The sequence below is a fragment of the Lissotriton vulgaris genome, chromosome 1_2 (assembly GCF_964263255.1).
Source record: "Lissotriton vulgaris chromosome 1_2, aLisVul1.2, whole genome shotgun sequence".
NCBI classification, from domain to species: Eukaryota; Metazoa; Chordata; class Amphibia; order Caudata; family Salamandridae; genus Lissotriton; species Lissotriton vulgaris.
This window is the reverse complement of record NC_141686.1, coordinates 164293767-164314818: the sequence shown is the minus strand read 5'-3', so window position 1 is coordinate 164314818 and position 21052 is coordinate 164293767. Positions and strand designations below refer to the sequence as shown.

At 41.3% G+C, this 21052-nt stretch overlaps 1 protein-coding gene across 1 annotated transcript in view; it reads left to right on the top strand.

The window, feature by feature from the left end:
• Positions 1-21052, top strand: part of LOC147734757 (aldo-keto reductase family 1 member C1-like) — a 143447-nt gene that overhangs the window by 103736 nt on the left and 18659 nt on the right. The window contains exons 7-8 of the mRNA XM_086953628.1: positions 8846-9011; positions 20224-20306. Of these exons, the coding sequence (XP_086809754.1) occupies positions 8846-9011; positions 20224-20306 (249 nt within the window). The remainder of the gene's footprint in view (positions 1-8845; positions 9012-20223; positions 20307-21052) is intronic.

Here is a 21052-nt window from a genome sequence, read left to right as displayed (position 1 = left end):
TAACAATTAATTCAAATTAAATACAAATAAATAAATTGAATTATTTATTTAATTATAAATAAATTACTTCCCACCCTATTCCCCTATAAACCCACAACCCGCTACAGAAAAAAAATTAGTAAAATTAACATAATTAGAAATTAATCAATTGAATACAATTATTTGGCAATTAAGATGTAATTAATTACCCATAAAAAAATAACAATTAATTCTAAATAAATACCAATAAATAATTTTACATATTTAATTAATTATAAATAAATTACTTCCAACCCATTTCCCCTATAAACCCACAACCCGCTACAGAAAATAAATTAGTAAAACATAATTAGCCATTAATCAATTAATTAAAATTAATTTCCAATCAAAATGTAATTAATTACCAAATATAAATTAACAATTAATTAAAAATGAATACCAATAAATAAATTTACATATTTAATTAATTATAATTAAATTACTTACCCACCCTATTCCCCTATAAACCCACAACCCGCTACAGAATTAAATTACGCAAAAACTTAAAAAAACAAAATTTATTAATTAAAATAAATTATAACATAAATACACACTTTTCACACATATAATAACATAAAAAACACTATAAAAAATTCGGTATTATTAAAAATTCTATAATTTTAATAACCTATATTATATACTTCGATATTTTAACTTTCTATATTTTTTAAAATCCGATATTACATTACTTACCTCAAAAACGATATTTTTGATGTCTATTTTCTGTCCATTCGATATTTTGTCCATTCTATATTTTAAACTCGATATTATGTCCATTCGATATTTTTTACTCGATATTTTGACTGTTTACCATTCAAAAGGCATCTGTATCCAAGAAAGAAGGCAGGACTAAAATTAAGGGCCCGATTCACAGAATAAACTTAAGACTCAATCCTAAACTTACTACTATTTTGGTATTCACAGAATGCACTTACTACTTTTGGCATTCACAGAATACACTTACTACTTTTGGCTTTCACAGAATGAATTTACTACTTTTGGTATTCACAGAAGTTAGGATTTTGTCTTAAGTCTGTCTTAAGATAAACTTAAGTCTGTCTTAAGTCTGTCTTAAGTTTGTCTTAAGATAAACTTAAGACAAAATCCTAACTTCTGTGAATACCAAAAGTAGTAAGTTCATTCTGTGAATGCCAAAAGTAGTAAGTGCATTCTGTGAATACCAAAATAGTAGTAAGTTTAGGATTGAGTCTTAAATTCATTCTATGAATCGGGCCCTAAGACTCACCGACCATCTTGTCTACTTCCTCAATTGGTATAAAGAGCACCTTTCTAAGAAAGCTTAATCTGAAAATCCCATGTGGCGGGACCCAGTTGAATGTCCTCTTTCTGATGAAAAATAGAAGAGAGGAAATAAATGACTTTTTGTTTTGTACTATGGCAATAAAGGGAAGCTGTCTGATTTTTTCTAAAAAACAGTCCACTTTTTTTGTAAAGAGTTAAGTGTTCAAACAGCTCACCTGCAAGTTCCAAAAATTGACTCCAATTTCTTTTTTGTGCAAAAGCAGTTCCGAATCAAATAATACATGTACTCAATCATGTTCATTCAGATGCTTCAGTGATATTTGTCTGTGGACTGAACACATTTACACCTTAATCTACCTCCTGAAACCAAACACCCTTATATCGTTGAAACAATACTTTCCATCTGCCCTGTTACGAATAATACACCATCCTTTCATCTGCAAATAGCACAACAATACAAAGTATTAGTTTTTGGTATCATAAGAAAGCCTATGGATCTCTTGGTTAACATATATAATCAAATTGTATATTTGCCACTGAAGACCGTGGTAGTTAGATTGGTACATTGGGTAAAGGACTGTATGACTCCAGTTTTTTGCCATTTCAATTGTCATAGCAAATGAAGGTAAACTCTCCAGCTTTAGTAGTCATATATATGAAACTCTAAGGGGCATATTCTCAAGCCCCCGTCGCCACCACAGCTTCACTTTCAGTAACCGCAACACCCATTGAGTTTGATGCTACCTCCTATTCACAAGGGCAGCGTAAATAGGAGGTAGCGCCAAACTTAGGACCAGAAAAAATCTGGTCTTGAGATGGCAAAACGAGGAGAAATGCTTTATTTCTCCTCGTTTTTGCTTTTTCCATGTGTGCTGCATTGTGCAGCACACATGGTAAAAGCACAATGCCATGGTTTGTTTATGTACAGGAAGGTGTCCCTTCCCGTACAGAAAAAAACCTTTTTTTTTTAAATGCGGTTTTGTAACTTACATGTGTGCTGCATGAAGCAGCACACATGTAAGTTACAAACTGGCATTTACAGTTTGTTTATGTGCAAGAAGGTACACCTTCCTGTACATAAACAAACCTCCCTGCTTGCAGACACCCTTGCACTCTGGTACAAGGGTGCCTGCATTGGCGCTAAGTTGTGAAATGTAGCACCATCGCAGAGGGAAACGGAGCATGCACCCTAACCTAGAGAATAGGGTGCAGCCTTGCGTTTCTGAAGAGGCAGAGAAAGGCGTTAAGCCAAGAAGGCTAACGCCTCTCTCCGCCACTTCCTTGAGAAACTGGCCCTAAGTGTCATAACATATTTGGATGTGCGATGCTAATTTATCACATAGATCTACACACATGCAGTCTTTCAGAAGAATATTCTCTGCAACTCAACTCATTCACTTATTTATCAGTCTTATGGCTCAAGTGCCTTTCTAGTTTTTGTTCCAAAGAAGAACACCACTAAATACAGATTGTCACTGATCATGGTAGTTTAAATGAAGTTACTATTAAAAATAGATATTCCCTTCTTCCTACTTTTGATGTCTTTGAGATCCTAAATGAAGTCCTAACCTTTACCAAATTAGACTTAAGGAAAACCATTTACTAGAGACGGATGCAAATGGAAGACTTCTTTCCCAACTCAGAGTCACTTTTACTACTGGGTAATTCTCCTTTAGGTCTGGTTGTTCTCCAGTTAATTTTTAAAGATTCAAGGACAGTGTGTTTCATATTTTGTCACATCACATTGAGATTGCATACTACCTGTTTCCAAAACACCAGAATACTATGAAACTCAGGTCAAAGCTGTCCAGTACTAATTACAAATACTTCCCTTGTTAGCTAATCCAAATACATGCTGTTCTGATGACATTGAGAAACCAGGAAATGTTCCAGAAGCAGCTCAGTGAAGGAAACAGAGGTGCACAGGTTCTGAACACTTTATATAAACATTGCAACCTAATACAGAATCAAGTAAGGAGGCTCAGGATGATGGTTCAGAAAAGAGAACAACAGGTCCAGTGATCAGGAACTGGAAATCCTGATGAATGAGTGTGATGCCAAGAATGACAAGCTACTCAGTAAGACCACCCTCACTGTACCAGAGCCCAGGAAGAAGCACGTTTGGGGCAGATCAAACAAAGTATCAATGTAGGGTAGAAAGCAACGCAACCCTACACAAAATCTGCAAGTGTTCAGACTAGGGGACCACAACAAAGAGAGACTTGCAACCAGAAGGCAGGAGGATACTACTATTGGAAGGTTTCCAGTACAGCACCACCCACAACACCAATAGAGAAACTGATTGAAAGAAGATGAAAGCTGGATGCAGTGACTGGTGTCCACCCCACGAGAAATATGACCCAGTACCCAGCATACCAGCCAACCCCAATTGAAGTATGGCATTGCGGGCATATTTTGGAAGTTGAGACACACATTTACAACATGTAGGATCATGATTAACTCAAAAACAATACATTTGTAACATGTTACTGATTGCTTGAAGTCATGACTCTCAGATGCAAATAACCAATGAACATGTAGTACAAGTATCATGAACAAATAAGACCCCTTATATTCCCAGCAAAAAAACACCATTCATACACATTTAGTGTAGTAAACATAACCAGCTCAAAAAAACAAACACACAAAATCCTTGCTTATCAATAATTAAAAGGTAGCAGTAAGTCACCTGCAATTTGTTTTCCACTTTACAACTTTACTATATGACTAGCAACAGTGCTACATAGGAAACTGTAATGCAGCAAAGTGGATGTAAGCATTCCTAATAATTACAAATGTATTTTATAAGACAAAGGGTCACTCACATCCTGTCTACTCTGCCTCCAGCTAATCTGGGGCAAATAGGGTCACTCTTATAAAACAACAGCAACAAAAGGGCACCAGTAACATGGCCAATAGAAGACACCAGCTGTTACTGCTACAGTCTCTCCTTCTGGGTCTTCAACACCTTAAAGATCCACAACATGGCAGCCAGTGACTGCACAAGTATGACCATCCATCCATTCGAAGGCAAACAGAAACGTCAGGCAAGTGCGGAGATGATGCACCAACGCAGCACAGAGGGCAAGTGGGCAATGTTGCATGTGCAGCAACATACCATAAGGCCATTTGTGAATTCACCATGGGCAATAAATTTGATACAACGTGTATTGACAATATGTCACAGGCCATAGTAAACACACAATTCTGTGTCATGAGAGGACATAAATTCACGGTGGTGATACCGAAGTCAGTCATCAACCGGTGTACAGGCATTTAGCTGTGTAACCGACATACTTGCTGCCTGCACAACCACCAGAATAAATACAAAACTCACATGTTACCACAAAAGCTGTGCCAGCACAGCAGAGAGTGGGGAAGGACGTAGCATCAAGAGTGTGGCTCACTGGTTAGAGGAGGCAGACCTGGAAGCAGAGGTCAGCCCGGGACCAGGGTTCAATTCCCGGCTTGGCGGGGTCTTGAGTCCTAAAATGTCCATGGACTCGACAATTCTCGATCCGGTGCCTACTCGATTCATGGGTTCACACTCTGCGACTCTGGGCAATAGCTTGCTTAATCTCCACAACGGCCCCTCGCTGCGGGATGCCTGGCTTTCACCTTGTGGATACCCTGCCGGGGTTATCTCACAAGGGAATACCAGGACGGGTTCCCTAAGCAAGCGCTTAGAAACCGCTTGGTGATTTGCGCTATATAAATTCACGTACATTTACATCAACAGTGCTTTTGTGTCTGAGGGTGATGCTGCTACTCCCTCTAGGAGCAGGAGTGAAGAAGCATAGGGAAGTGATGGACATCTGGAAAGTGACAGGCCAATTGTGACCAGAAGGAGATAGGAGGCTACTGTGTTTTAAACCAGGACATGGGATATTTATTGCACAACTATATGTATGTGTTTTGCTCATGATTGATAAAGTCATTGAGCATGATCTATGGACTCTCCAAACATAAGGTTGCTGTTCTTAAAGAACTTAGTGGCATATTATCAAGCACAGAGTTAAAATTATCGCCACTTTAGCGTCAGAAAACTGCTGCTAAAGCAGCGATAATGGGCTTGATATTATGCCCTGGAGAATTCTATTGGAAGCCCATGTTGACACCAGAACATGGGCTTCTATTGGAATTCTCAAGGGCATATTATCAAGCCCATTGTCGTTGCTTTAGCAGCAGTTTTCTGCCGCTAAAGCAGCTATAATTTTAACTGTTTCTTGATAATATGCGCCTAAATTCTTCAAATGGGTCATACATCAACTTTTGGAAGACAGCTGCAGCGAGTACTAGCCCGAAAAGGCATCCTAACTGAAAGTGCCTATGGGAGTTGTGATAGTCATAAGATCCTTTGACATTTGATGCAGCCTTATTTGATGGTATGCTACAGTGATATCAAAAGTGGGAAAAACCTTGGCCCATGCAGAATCATAAGAATCTTTGTTATATTCAGAATAGGAAAATGTGCAACCATGACACACTTACTAAGTGCTCTAAGATCCACACACAAGCAAATTTTGCCACCACCCTGAACTCTCACCATGTTCAAGGATCCCTATTTGGCGCAACCTTTTTTAAATTCACATTTGACGACTTCTCTCATCAAAATAGCAATGACTATTACATTACTAACTATGGAAACTGCACCCTCCCATAACTTTATTTGGTGTCTATATCCCCTGAAGCACCTACATTTATCAGACAATTCCAATACAAGCCCCCGGGGACAACATCATGGTCCTTTAATTGAATTTTAACCAAGAATATTATATCAAAGACTTCATTAGATATCAAGGTTAACCATGCCCCTGAATCCACTAGAGACTCATCTTGAATACCATTTAAAGTCACCATATCTATGGGATGATTTCCTATCATTCCATCAGACACCATCAAAATGCAATCCCCCACTTCCCTGTCCAATTCTGATACTACCTAGATTACTTTATTATAATTTGTGCTTGCAAGACAACACTTTGCCAAATGAGCCCTCTTGTTGTATATCTTGATCATATTATTGGTTGTCATGTGTCCAAAAAGCCACAAATTTAGCAAACATCTTTGATGCTAGTTGTTATTGATTGGTAGGGTCTTACCTGTGATCATCATCTTTCGTCTCAGCATTACTGACGGAGGGTTTAACATGTTTTTCAAATTCCTTCCTCTACATATGCCACTGACTGGTGAATTTATTTGGCAATAGTAATGTCTTCAGTCAGTGTTGATACATCTTTCAACCACACATCTTGCTTAACATTGTCAGCCAGCATTTAAGCATGCATTACTCACTAATGCATTCTTCCAGTGTAGACCCAAGTTTACAAGATGATGCCAACTTCTGCAGTGTTTTATATAGTCTTCTACACTTTGATCACTAATACCAAAATAGTTTAGTTATAGTACAGTGCTAATGTTTCATCTTTCCCAGTGGTGAAGAGCGGACAATCAGCTCAACACACCTAGATTACAGGTGCTCTTATGAAGGCCTAATGATCCCATCCACCTGGCCACTGTGAAATTTGAAAGGCACATCCACTTTGTAGGTTCTGAAGTTGTCCTTATTGATAAAACCCCAGCCTGGGTGTGAGAGATATCTTCTTCAGCTTCAACTGTTCCCACTGGAGTCATAGTCAGGCCGTACAACCTATAGAATACAGGCGACAGAACACTCCACCAGTTAGAAGTACATCATGTTACAACAGAGTACATCAGAGACAATACCACATCCCATTGTGATCACTATTTTTATATTATTTGTTTTATTTGTATCTCAAACTAGACAATACCACAGTGTCAAGCCCATGTCAAACTCTATCAATTGTGCAGCAAATGACAAAGCGTACGCATGTGTTTGTATTGCTGTTGAACTAACCTATTATCAACAGAGCGGCCTTCAGCTAGGGAGTCATCAAGAGAGCAAGGGGTGAGGTGAAGGAGTCTCTCCATCAGCCTGGGGTGGGCATATGGAGCGGGGGAGCTCCATATCAATGGTGAATAAAGAGTTTCTTTAAGAGTTGTTTCTTCAGCTCTTCGCTGAACCGCAGAAGAGTTAGTTCAAACCTAATACATACTTTTCACCGGTGTGACTTCCCTTCCTCAAAATAAAATGTACAAAGAAATTATGAAAAATGGAAATCTCGAAACAGAAATATGGAAAGCACAAAATCAAAAAAAGTATAACAGCAGTACTGTGAATTTGAAAATTACATATCTTAAAGCAAAGAGTAAACATTTTACATAGCCAGGCGAGCACTGCAATGGATTTTGGTGCCAAACACCAATCGTATCCCAAGCGTAGTGTGGCGTTTACGCTAGCCTCACTGTACTGTGTCAGTGGGGACTCATGGAGAATGAAATTTGATGTGAAACGGTTCAAAAGCAGGAGTTTGCAGGAAATGACAGGCATGCAAACCGCAAAAACTGATGAAAAAATGTTGAATTTTGTACTAGGTCATTGTAGAAAGGCATGGATGGGGAGTGACTGAGACTGGATTTTGTAGGTAAGAATGTAACAAAAGATGACTGGAAACCAGGGTACTGGAGTCTAACGCGGGATCTCACCCTCTCACAGTGTGAAATCTGCTGGACACTTTCATGTTAGTCTTCAATTTTGGTCACTCGTCAACAGGTCGGGACAATCAAAGTAACAGGTTATTACAGTCTAGTTCTAGAAATGACAAGATTTAATGACCCCTTTGACTGTTATGGAGGTTCACCCACAGCATGCAGCAGCCCTGCCAATTTGAAATGTGTCCCACTCATGGCAAAGCCTTCGCACTCACAATGACTCCCCCTAGCACTGTGTACGTCAAAGGAGTTTACAAGCCTAATAAGGGTACCTGAAGTTTTCAGATAGGGTCAATCAGAAGGACACACTTGCAAGTTCTGTTCACTTCTACTGGTAGTTATCAGATGATGACGCGTCACAAGTACAGTGTGTATTTGGTTAAGGAAGTATTCTGGGAGGTGAGAGGGCTATGCTTGAGAGGTTTAGAATGGATGGATACCACATAAGAACGTATTCTGGCCGAGTAGATACTGTACACTGAAGAACTGCTACATTGTGTCGTCAGCTTACGATACATATATAGTTGTTCGCTATGTGCAGCTGATTCACAGCGACACTGTTGTTTGTGGCCAATTTCAGTGTCTCACTGAAAAGCTTGCTTTGTCACAGCAGGGCTTGGGAAAGGATCTTTGTGGCTCTAGGTCATGCAATTATTCCCCCCCCCCATATGGTGCAACATTTGCTAGTTGTAGGACCAATGACCTATCTACCTGCAGGTGGCACTCTAGACAACTGCTAGTTGACCTCTGTTCTTTATCCTTCCTGGAATGGAATCAGTAATTATTTGTAGGACACCCTAAAGGGATGCAGGATTCTGAACTCTCAATTGTACAAAGAGCACTGCTGACACAGGTTGTGTAATGTAGGCAGGTCAAGAATGCTAGGATATTGATCATGGTCCAGTCATATGTTATATTAAGGTTTTTTCAAACCTGTGCATATCAGTCTGTTGCAGTAGGTAAGAAAAGATTATTGCCTTTTCTCATGCAGGATTGATCAAAATTCCCCGGTGCTCCTGGAAGACCCTGTACTTGTGCGCATTGGGCAAAAGTACAATAAGTCACCAGCCCAGATCGCCTTGCGCTACCAGCTCCAGAGGGGTGTTGTGGCTCTTGCTAAGAGCTTCAATGCTGAGCGCATTCGACAAAACCTCCAGGTGAGAAACAAAGTGAGGCCTTAGGAATATTTACTGTGGTGTGTTATTCTGTAAGGGTAGTAGCATTGTAGGAGGCTACATGGTAGCCATGGAGAATAACCATTGTGTTTTACTGGTAACTTGTATGAATGAATGAATCATCTTTATTGTAATGATTATTTAAAACCATATACAATCTTAATTAAAAATGTTTGAATAATTTACATTTCTTTCGCAAGAGAGGTTTAAGTACTACTAGCCACTGTGTAGTAGTATCAGAGGACTTTGTGAGAGCTTGTTTGCAAGAGAGTGGTGAGCAGCAAAATACAACATTTGCAAGAATCCATCAGAGTTGAACAGTGTTCGGAGCTACTGGTCATTGTATGAGACCAACATGATCACAAAGCCTTGGTGAAGAGGAAGAGTCCTGATAGTCCCGGTGAGTAATATAAAACAGGTATTAGTCTTGTGAATATGCAGGACTTAGGGATTCAGCTGGAGAGGACAATCAAGAGGAGTCAGTGCCACAATGGGGTATTTTCATTAAACTTATGAATTTGCATATGTCATTTTCCAATTCCCAGGTAGAGACTCACTTAATACCTATTTTATTGAAAGAATTGTCACTATCAATATCAAGACTAGCGTACCTCCCAACACCCCCCCTTAAACTCAACCGTCTATGCTCAAGAACCCTCATTATCAGAAGCAGTGTCCTTCTATCACCAGGGAAGCCTTCTTAAACCTACTAAGGAAAGTTGGATCTGGCTCCTCAACAGATTGTTGTCCTCAGTACATATTAAGGGAATCCTTCCGCACATGTCCAGACCCCCTTCTTGAGCTCCTAAACAACTCCCTCATTCATGGGACTGTCTCTAACGTATTTAAAGAAGCGGAAATTGTTCCCTTTTTGAAGAAAATAGGGGCATACCCTTTGGCTGTTACGAACTATAGTCCCATTTCCCTACTCCCACTCCTAGCCAAGGTCCTAGAAGCTCACGTGGCAACCTGCTTCAGGTCTTTTATTGAACAGTCCAATTATCATGACCCCCACCAGGCTTTCGACCATCCCATTCTACTGAGGCTGTCATTCTGACGGTCCTAGACAAAGGAAAGGGGCCGACAAGGGCACTACGTAGGCCCTGGTGCATCTCAATCTCTCCACAGCGTTCAACACGGTCGACCATGAACTTCTGGCTGACCGTGTCAGTAACGCTGGGATACAGGGCATGGCTCTTAAGTGGCTCATATCCTTTCTAGAGGATTGGTCTCAAGCTGTACGCTTTGCCCATCTCTCCTCCCCTAGAGTTAAACTGACATCTGGGATGCCACAGGGCTACTCCCTCTCACAGCACCTCTTTAACTCGTACTTACTCCATCTTATCCACTCTCTAGGAGAAAGGGAGAAAGGAAGGTTTGTACCTTCAACTATGCCAACAATGTCCATCTGATGTTTGACATTGATAAGTCGGCCTTCTCAGTCTCTAACTTCCAATCCACCACGCGACACATAAGTAGCTGGATGAACAGCAACCACCTGAAACTAAATCCAGATAAAACAGAACTGATCCTAATTGAAGGGCCATCATACCCCTGGAATCCTAATTTCTGGCATACTGAGCAGGCCCCCCCCTCCAGTTCAACCAGAAGCCTGGGCATTACAATTGTCAGTGACTTGTCTATGAAATCTCAGATTGGGACGCTGGTTTCTTCCTGTTCCTTTCAGCTTCGAAGGATCAGTAATATCAGGAGATTTCTCACCACTGATGCCCTCACCCAAGTAGAATTAGCGCTAGTCATCTCTCATATTGACTATGCCAGTGCACCATTATCATGTTACACAAGTTTACAAATTACGGTTGATTTACACAAACTGTACAATTACTCAGTTAGTTATCTACGCAAAAATTGTAAAAGCAACAGTTATAGTTCAGTAAAGACTTAAGACTCCAATGGTCCAAGAGCAATTGTTTTTTTGTTCTTTAAATGTATCTCTCTATGAAGGTCCAAGAATTTAGTGACCTTATTACATGAGAAATACTTTCTTCATGAATATTGCTTTGCTGATACGTTTGATGCGATTTTGTTATATTGGAATATTTTCTGACTCTTTGTTATACTCAACAAAACAAGATGATGGAGCCTAAACCTCATAAGGATAAGACAATCTTACAGTGTAAAACCTGAAGAAAGGTACCGCTGGTAGAAATGTCTTTAATCAGTGCAAAGAAAATTGGTTTTGTGATCTGTAACAAATGTGTAAAGTACGATGTATTGTAAAAGCATACCTAAGAAGTAATTTAGGTAATAATTTCTGCAAAAGATCATAAATTCCAAAGTTATTTGCAAAACTGGGTCAATATTTTTTTGCTATCCTAAAATTTTCTCCTGATCGCTGCTGGCAAAAATTGACAGACTATCTACCAGCTACATTTTATAGATACGAACAAACTTGCAGGTTAAAATCTGAAGAAAGGTCCACCTTGTGGTAATGTCTAGTAAACAGTGAAAATAAATTCAGCAATATGTAGGTTATGCATTTTTATATTTGTTCTACCACTAATCTGTAAATTATGACCTATATAAAAATATATTCAAAACTGATTTATGTTTTTATTTATTCAAGCCATCATTCACCCTTAAATTTTTTACAAAATCAGGCAATAACCCTTTTCTGATATTCTAAAATTTGTTCCTGCTGGCAAAGATTGGCACACAATTAACCTACTAGAGAATATAGATACCGACTTGTCAATTAAAACCTCTGAAACGGCTTCTCTACCCAGCTGACGGTGTTGGGGAAATTGGGAGGATATTGCCAGCAAATGCAATAGTTTCCGAAAAAGTTAACATTCAATAAGCTCTAATTTATTAATGCATTTATCAAGCAGAACTAATGGACGGTGTCAATGCGAGCATACAACTTTGCTCAATATGGCTCCAGCAATGGTGCGTTAGAGGAGGACTGTAAAGTGTGTTGAATCGTTTAATGATCCAGCAACACCAAAACCTCTTAAATTGTATATGCTCCAGATACCTAACCCTATCAAAATAAGCATCGCTTTCATACCTAAAATGTGTATTGTTTCTATGTATCAAATTTCAGACCAGTAGTGTAAAATCCATTGAGACAATGCCATCCACATAAATCAGTGGAGCCAGTTGCCACCACCATAATGTGAGAGGAACGCAGTTTGTTTTCTACTAATGCTATGTTATGTAATATTCTTATGATTTATAAAGCGCTACAGCTGCCACAACAAAGGGGCGTCCCGGCGCTGATACCAAGCAAGACTGACATAGCAGATAGCACAAACACGAACTAAGATGCAGGGAAAAGGTAAGTCTTAATAGCCTTCCTGAATTCTAAATAGTTGTTGACGCCACAAATCTGCACAGGGAGTGTGTTCCAGAGAGTGGCAGCTCTCTGACGGAAGGAGCGGCCACCAGCACAAACTCTTCGTGTCCGAGGAATCACCACCAAGTGCTGGCCCTGTGAGCGAAGAGGTCGTGAGGGGATGTATGGCAAAAGGAGATTAGCCAGGATAGAAGGGGTGGACAGTTTCAAGATCTTGAAGGAAATACATAAGGTTTTAAATTCAATGCGCTAGCCACAGGTAGACAATGAAGACAACGGATGGCATTGGACACGCAACAGGGCCTGCGCAAGCCTAAAAGGGTTCTTGCTGCTGCATTCTGTGCCCTTTGCAGCCTCAAAATTTCCGCCTTGTTGGACCCCAGATAAAGAGAGCAGGCATAGTCGAGTCTGGACAATATCATCGCCTGGATGATAACCTGACACGTGGGTGCGTCAAAGAAGCCCATTTATGGTCTGAACCCCCATAAGAGTCCAAAACAAGTCCCTTGCGTTTTTTGTGTTTGGACTCGTTAGTTTAAAGATGAGTCCAACCAAACCCCTAGATTTTTTACTATCTGCTTGGGGGAGGGGGGCTTGCCCAGACTGGCTGGCCACCAAAGATCACTCCCCTGACCTTGGTCCTTTCTCACTAACAATACCTCCGACTTGTTGAAATTCAGCTGGAGACAGTTGGCGGTCATCCACCCAGAAACTTGAGGGCGTCCTGCTCGGTGTTATTCGAGAGTGCCACCACCAACTGTGTATCATCTCTGTAGGAGACCATGGTCAAGCCCCTGCTAATGGCTACTGCAGCCAATGGTTGAACATAGATATTAAATAGCAGGGGTCTAAGGGAAGAACCCTGTGGTCCCCCTTGTTTGAGAGGGTGTTCTCCAGAGGCAAACGGGGGAGCTGTTACCGAAAATGACCTCTCATGGAGGAATGAAGCAAGCCAGGCCAAAGCTGAGACAGTAATTCCTGCCTCCTCCTGGCGTCTCAGCAGTATGTCATGAGATACCGTATCAAACGTGGCGCTCAGGTCCAACAGGATCAGCACTGACGTGTGCCCCGCATCCATTGCTGACCAGAGATGTTCTGTCACAGCCAGGAGAGCAGACTCTGTGCTGTGACCAGGTCGAAAGCTGTCCTGGGAAGGGTTCAATATGTTATTCAGGGCCAGAAAATCCGAGAGGAGGGAATTAACATATGCCTTCGTAATCTTTGCCGCCCAAGGAAGCAGAGAGATGGGGCAGTAGTTCTCTGGTTTGGCCAGATCAAGCGTGGTTTTTTAAGTAGAGGAATTACCTTGGCCTGTTTCCAAGCCCTGGGCACAGTAGCTGTGCCAAGGGACCCATTTATCACCTGATTCAAGGAAGGAAAGATTGTTGGCAATACTTTCTTGAATTGATCTAGTCTAAGCGGGTCGACAGGGGATCTTGACTTGATCCTACTGCAGAGTGCTTCAAGCTGATCCACCAGGATCGGCGGAAAGGTATACAGAGTATTAGCCTTTTGACCACAGCGTGCCAGCGGCACGTTACTAGGTGCGGCTGGAAAGGACCTGTAGATATCATCCACCTTGTTAACAAAAAAAGGTCGCAAGGTCCTCGCATTGCTCATTGAACTTAATAGTCGACCCAGCGGAGGTTTGCCGGAATGCAAGCTGGCGAGTATTGAGAACGTGCTCTTAGATGGATTAGCACTTTCGTGGATTTGGTTGGCAAAAAAAGCCGTTCGTGCCAGATATATGGCCTTGTGATACCTTTTAATTGCTGCTCGATAGATATCTTTTGCAGCAGGACTAAAGTCTCTTCATCATATCCGCTCCAATCTCTTACATACCTTGCGCATATCGGCAAGTTCAGTCTTAAACCATGGTCACGTTTTTACTTTACGATTGACAGACCACTTTTTGGGATTAAGCGGTCTAGCGGATGGCTTATCCACTCAAAAAATACCCTATGTGCCTCATTGGGATCCTCTAGCAAGCTCGGACGAGTAGCCAAGAGGCCGGCATCCCAGTGTTCCCAGTTCAATATGTGGCAGGGCCATTTTAGGGAGGTCATCTAATCCTCAAACTGAGCAGGGATTAAACCACGTATTGACATTGAAACTAAGAACTGGTCCGTCCATCCCATCATGATGGGCGCATGCATTGTGATCAGAGGTATATTAGTAAAAACTGGGTCTAATAAGTGCCCCGCAGTATGTTTTGGACCCGAGCCCCACTGGTCGGCTTCGAAATTCCCCATATCAGTGACCTCAAGATTATCCAAATGGAGGTTCAAATCCCCAAGGACTGTAAAATTGGCGGAATTAACCGCCTGTATACCGACTATATCCACAAGAGCTTCCCTAAAGCCTAAGGATGGCCCAGGGGGCCGATAGACTAAGAGCCCAGACATAGTATAGTTCGGGCTCAAAGTGACCTTAAAATGTGCACACTCGCAACCGGTAAACACCTATTTAGTAAACAAACATGGGTAGCAGGATTTAAAAATAATAGCAACACCCCCACCTCTGGATGCTCTATTAAGCGAGAGGATGCTATAGCCCACAAGAAGCGCAAGGCCTGGTTCAGCTGTCATAACGTCAGAGAGCCATGTCTCAGTAAGAAAGAGGACGTCCGGAGAGGCATCCTCTAACAGGTCAAAAACATCTGCATGATGTTTAATTAATGAACGACAGTTGAGGCTAAGCACACTAGTATGCTTCCTGGACCTGGAGAAGTGGTGGCGTGGGAGCAAAATATCTGTTGCTTGAAAGCCACATTGTAGGCAGCAGAATGGGCCCTCTACGATGTTCCCAAAAACCTTCCCACAACCACTCTCCGAATGCCTAAACGTTAGCAGACCATTCTGCGTATAAGTTACACTATCCTTCATAAGAAGGGCAGCATGTCTGGCGTTGAACTGGCGTGGACGGGCACTGATGGGCTTGCCTTTGGCGCATCTTCGGCGCGCCCACAGCACGAGTCTGCTGCTGCCTTGCTCTTCCATGTGCCCTTTATGCTCCCCTAACCGGGAAGTGAGTGATTATTAGGTCAGGTCAACAGCTAAAAATGTGTTAATGTGCCAGCAGCATTTACCAGAACAAGCGTCCGCTGCGTGCTCGCTCTTCCATGTGCTCTTTATGCTAACCCCTACCCAGAAGTGAGTGATTTTTAGAGCTGGACCGCCAACCACCACCAAGATGGCGACCGTCCCAGCCTGAAGCCCCGAGCAAATATATTACAAACACCTTCTCCGCTCAAACGGAAAACCGCGGCGGATCGGAGGGTGTAACTGGACAAGTAAGGTGAATTAATACAAAATATTGCAGGCTACAAAAAATCAGAGGGCAAAGCAAGGAATTGAATTTAAAAACAAGCAAATAAAGCGATTTATTATTAGGGCAGGTCAACAGCTAAAAATGTGTTAATGCGCCAGCAGCATTTACCAGAACAAGCGTCCAGAAAAAACAATGAGCAAACATGAAGGTTAAAAATCATAGGTAATAGAATGCATCACTGCTAGAGACCAGTTGCTATCACGATTCCTCATAGGGAGCAGCTAGAGTTGTTTTTTTTAGTCAAACAGTATTTTCCGTCAGTATAGAAAGCTTCATTCACATTCGGTAGTGAATTGCCAATCCTCATTTTTCTTGGCCTATCCCAAAGTGTATTATGACTTACTTTTTGAACAGCAATATTATAGTAAATATTGCAGGATAACCACATGCCACCATTCTTTGTAGCCACATCAACTAACTGTCACACTATTAAATGTTAGTGCCTGATCTAAAGGCTGTCTGCTTTTAGGGTGCTTGTACACAGTTTACTGTTCAGGGAGTTGCTAGCTTATAATTTGCTGTACACTGAAGCATTGCAAAGAGATGGCAGTTTTGACTTCTGATTGAGAGCTCTTTTTATGTTTGATGCACTGGTGAATGTTTCATGTAATGAAAATATTTGGCAGACAAGTGCAGTCCTCCGAATTACCTCCAACAACCTGAGAGACCACCATCCACCAAATTTAGCGATGGCTGTGTGGTGTTGGCAAAGGCCTCAAATAATTGGACACAGCACACGTGTGTAGTGGATACTGTGACTGGCTACTGCCTGACGCCACGTCCAGGTCCCTAGGCTTTTATTCGCACTCCAGCATGCCGCCCGGGCGGACGCAGGGTCGGCCCACTGCTTATACACAGGAGGCGGGGTGTGGCTACAAACCCTCACTAACAGTACCCACTTGGGTTAGCCCATTACGAGGCTGAACACTACAGGCTGCTGGCTCAGTGGTAATCTCTGTACCTTTGAAACAATCACTGATGTGGCATTTTCCTTCATGGTAAAAAAATATTTGTGTGTGGTCGCTGTTGGTTTTGAAGGCTGTCCACCACAGTTTTTAAAAATACTAATGACTCTCATACCCTGTGAGTTTTCTCCCAGAGTGTGGGGACCTTTATTTATTTCTTCTATCTGTGACAGACAGAACAAAAATGAGATTACATTAATAGATTGGGCGGTCAGTGCCGGTCCTCCGACAACCCCTGCTCCATCAAGCCATTGGAGGAACTTTCTGTTGATGAAGCCCTATTGGCTTTGTCGATGGAAACCTAGGCGTTATTAACCCGCTCTCAAGAGAAGAGAGCTTTTCAGATTATGTGTTTGGAATAAGGAATTGTGTCATAATGTATAATGATGAGAAGTGAGGGGGTTATTAAACCTATATTTATATAGTTGTGCGATGTCAGTCTTCCTTATACTTATGTGTTATCATTGTCATACATTTTTTATTGAGAGTATATTTATTATATGTGTGATTGGTTTTTGCTTTTTGCACAGTGGGCACAGCAGTCCGAATCATTAAGTAGTCTAATTTTTAGGTCTCGCTGAGTCAGCGCATGCGCTGCTCTGCGAGACATTTTCTAAGCGGGTTTTAAAAGTGCTACCAAAGGCTTGGCCACCAGCTTGCGATTCCACGCACAAGCGCGCGCTCCTCGCTCCGCCTCTCCAAAGCAGCGCACCTCGCTCCACCCCTCCCTGACCACAGAGCACATCACCGCGATCGTGGTCTTTTGCCCATTTGTTTCGCTATTATCACAAGGAGGTTTCTTTCATGTAACAGAAGGCTAGGAAATCTACAGTTTATTCTCTTCTTGTTGTAGTATGTAAAAATAAAGATTACCCTTTGTGTGCCTTTGAAAGCAACGTTTTAAAACTACAGTAAGTCCAACTAAATCTCTGCATTCATTTATTGTAAATATCTTGTTTTTGCATACCATTTACGCCGCTCTTACAGACCAACTTAAGGGGTTGCCGTCCCAGGAATAAATCTTGCGAATCTTGCATCATTGCAAATGTCAGCGTCAAACTACAATGTCTACATGGATTATAAAGTATTAAACTGTGAAGGAATATGAAACACCAAATTGCTGCAGTCTACTCACAAATGATACTCTTGAAGCTGTGGGGGCAGGTAATGTAGCACCTTAGCAGGCTGCAGAACACAGGTTAACATCATGGCGGGCAAACTCAGCCTTTTAGCGTTCAGAGTTCAATAAAGGGAGTTCTGCTCGGACGGGCACCAAACACACTAGCCATAACTGTGCTGCAAAACTGAGTGTAAGCCTTCGATACCCTGCATTTAAATTGCAGAAACTGCAGCTAGCCAAGTAGCCCACTGGGTTTTCCCACAACATTACTTAAATCTCATTCAGTTCTCGTGATGTACTTAAATTCTCACTGAGATGTGCATAAGGCTTAGGAAATGTGGCCTATCAAGCTTGTTACAGACAGTTAATATACTAGTCTCTACATCGAATGAGCATGGACTATCCATGTGGACACTTCAAAGGCGCTACATTCACTCTAAAGTATATTGACCCTATAGCTTGCATCAGTGACATCAGAAAACAAGCATTGGCATAGCCACTAGGTCTTGCTTTTGGGACCGTATAAGTATTTAGTTATGCAGCACAATATCCTTGGTGCAACAACTGTTGCATAGCTAAATACTTATAAGGTCCCAAAGGCGAGACCTATTGGCTAAGCCAATGCTTGTTCCTTGATGTCAGGGGAGTCATTTTTTCTGGCACACTTTTTTCCTTATCACAGCTCATAACAGAAGCTAATCCAAACATTTGTCACATCCTATTTTGAGCATAAATCACTTCCTCTCATAATTAATCAATTTTAGAAAGAGGATTATTACTACGACTGAGCAAGTGTCCATCTCAAAGGATAAGGCCACCACATGCTGGATGTCACAGAGCATATACTGAACCTCGGCTCAATCTCTGCTCACGTAACACAAAGCAGCCAGGTTTTAATCAAAACCAATGCATCAACTATTTAAGCAGTATATAAACAGTAGAAATAGTCACACAAACCACATTAAAATTCCCAAACAATTTTTAGATATAAAAATAATCTGAGTTAAAATCAGAGCAAAATGAAAAAATACATAGGGCCTGTTTCACAAAGGTAAAGTTAGATGTTTGATCTAAACTTTGACCAAATGTCTAAGTTTATGACTTAGGGAATTCGCAAAGGGCATTTACGAGTACTATCTTTATGTCCGCACCCGAGGCAGATCTCTGCCTCAAGTGTGGACATAAAGATAATACTCATAAATGCTCTTTGTGAATTCCCAAAGTCGTAAACTCAGATGTTTGGTCTAAGTTTAGATCAAATGTATAACTTTACCTTTGTGAATCGGGCACATAGTGCCCAATGTAAGTGAATGGTCACAATAAACTGGACTAAGCTGTAACCTCAGATATAGGGACTCACCAGTGCCCTCCCACATCTAACACTGAAATTTAGTTTCAAGCAGGCCCTGGACCTACAGCAAAAGAGGAGACAGAAGTGTAGTAAAACAAAGCAGTGTCTGTCAGCGACCAGACTGGAGATACAGAATAATTGTTGTATGATCCTGTTTGACCGCTGTCAAGAGCACACAAGCTTTACATGTGCCTTAGACAGGCCAATCAGGCATGATTTGACACAGTTGTGCAACAAGATGGCAGCAGCCATCACGCTGAATATTCTGCTGAGCTCAGATGGGCCATCTGTGCCAATTTAGGTGGACCTGTCAATCAAAGTGACCTATACTGTGGTTCCACATCTCATTATGGTTGAGTACAAGCCGACTAGCTGTTCGAGACTAATGCTAATTAGACTCCCAAAGGCTCAGGTAGGCAGAAGGAAACTTTGTGAAAATAACATTTACTTATTATGTATTAAAAATACATCATCAATAGGATTTTGAATATATTTAACAAAAAATGGTGCTATTATTTTTCTAGCTGTTCCCAGTCTCAAGAGAGCAATACTAATATCTGAATATGTTCTCCATACAGGACAGTTGGGGCCTGCAACAGTGAAAATAGCTTTTGGGGCATTGTCACTATATGAACACAGTGAAATTAATTTTCTCCATGTCTCACTTTTAAATACCATGCACCCCATAATGTGGGTTACAAGACCTAAATAGGGGTAACTTACTAATATTTTAACGTTATGATGCCTGTTCTTATCTTACCTTTCTCTCTCTGCAAAAAACACAGAGTTTACTCCTAAAAACCCATCTGTATCCTCCCATGAATTTTCCACCTCGCATCTGAGAGAGAGGGAAGGAATGGCTTCTCGACTTAAGTTTTTGGTTTGATTAAATGAGCGATTACCATTAAGAGAGCAGTGCACTGATTAGACTTTAAAGTATCACAAATATAGGTCTTATTTCATGAAGTAGTTACCCCTCCCTGCTCTGAGGAATGTTTTCAGCTAAAGTTTTCACTCTTTCACTGAAGTGCTGTTCTTCTCCATATGTTGCAAAATTCAATAGTTATCTTCCGACTTTATACAGGATTATTTTTTGTTTTCAATGACAGGTGTTCGACTTCCATTTGTCTCCTGAAGATATGAAAATTATTGATGGCCTCAACAGAAACATGCGCTATGATTGTTTGGAAGTGTAAGTAGTTTTTGGGGGGTACAAATAGTTAATGTTTCAATTATATTGATATGTGTTATGATGAGTGGATTGTACTTAACGAATTAGGAAATACTACATCAAAATAATGAATGTCCATGAATGTCAGTGGGTAGTCTTCCAAAAATGTGAGATTCGTCCCATGACATACCTCTGATTATTGCTCATGTTCCATCTGGGCTGGCACTTTACCGATTACTCCTGCAGTAGACCACAGCTAAGAAGGCATAGCAAAATATATCCCACTAATTAAGTCTCACAAGTTCAAAACAAAGATCCAGCTAGAGGAACCGCCGTCGAGTACGCGGGAAGAGGGCACCTTCCAGAGTTGCTCCTCTTTTGCTCTGCTGCGAGTCCATAGGTAGGAAACATGACTAGCATCCACCTAAGGCCCTCCAAGATGAGAGCCCAATCTGGAGTTCTTACCACTCAATCTTAATTCCTCCACTGACTACGTTTCATATGAGAAAGGTTAGTGGAAATAACTGGCAGTAAGTAGCTGGCAAATGTACATTGGGGTAGAGGGGCATATTATCAAGGAACGGCGTTAAAATTATCGCCGCTTTAGCGGCGGAAAACTGCTGCTAAAGCAGAGATAATGGGCTTGATAATACGTGCTTGAGAATTCCAATAGAAGCCCACGTTCACACCGGAACCTGGGCTTCTATTGGAATTCTAAAGGGCGTATTATCAAGCCCATTATCTCTGCTTTAGCAGCAGTTTTCTGC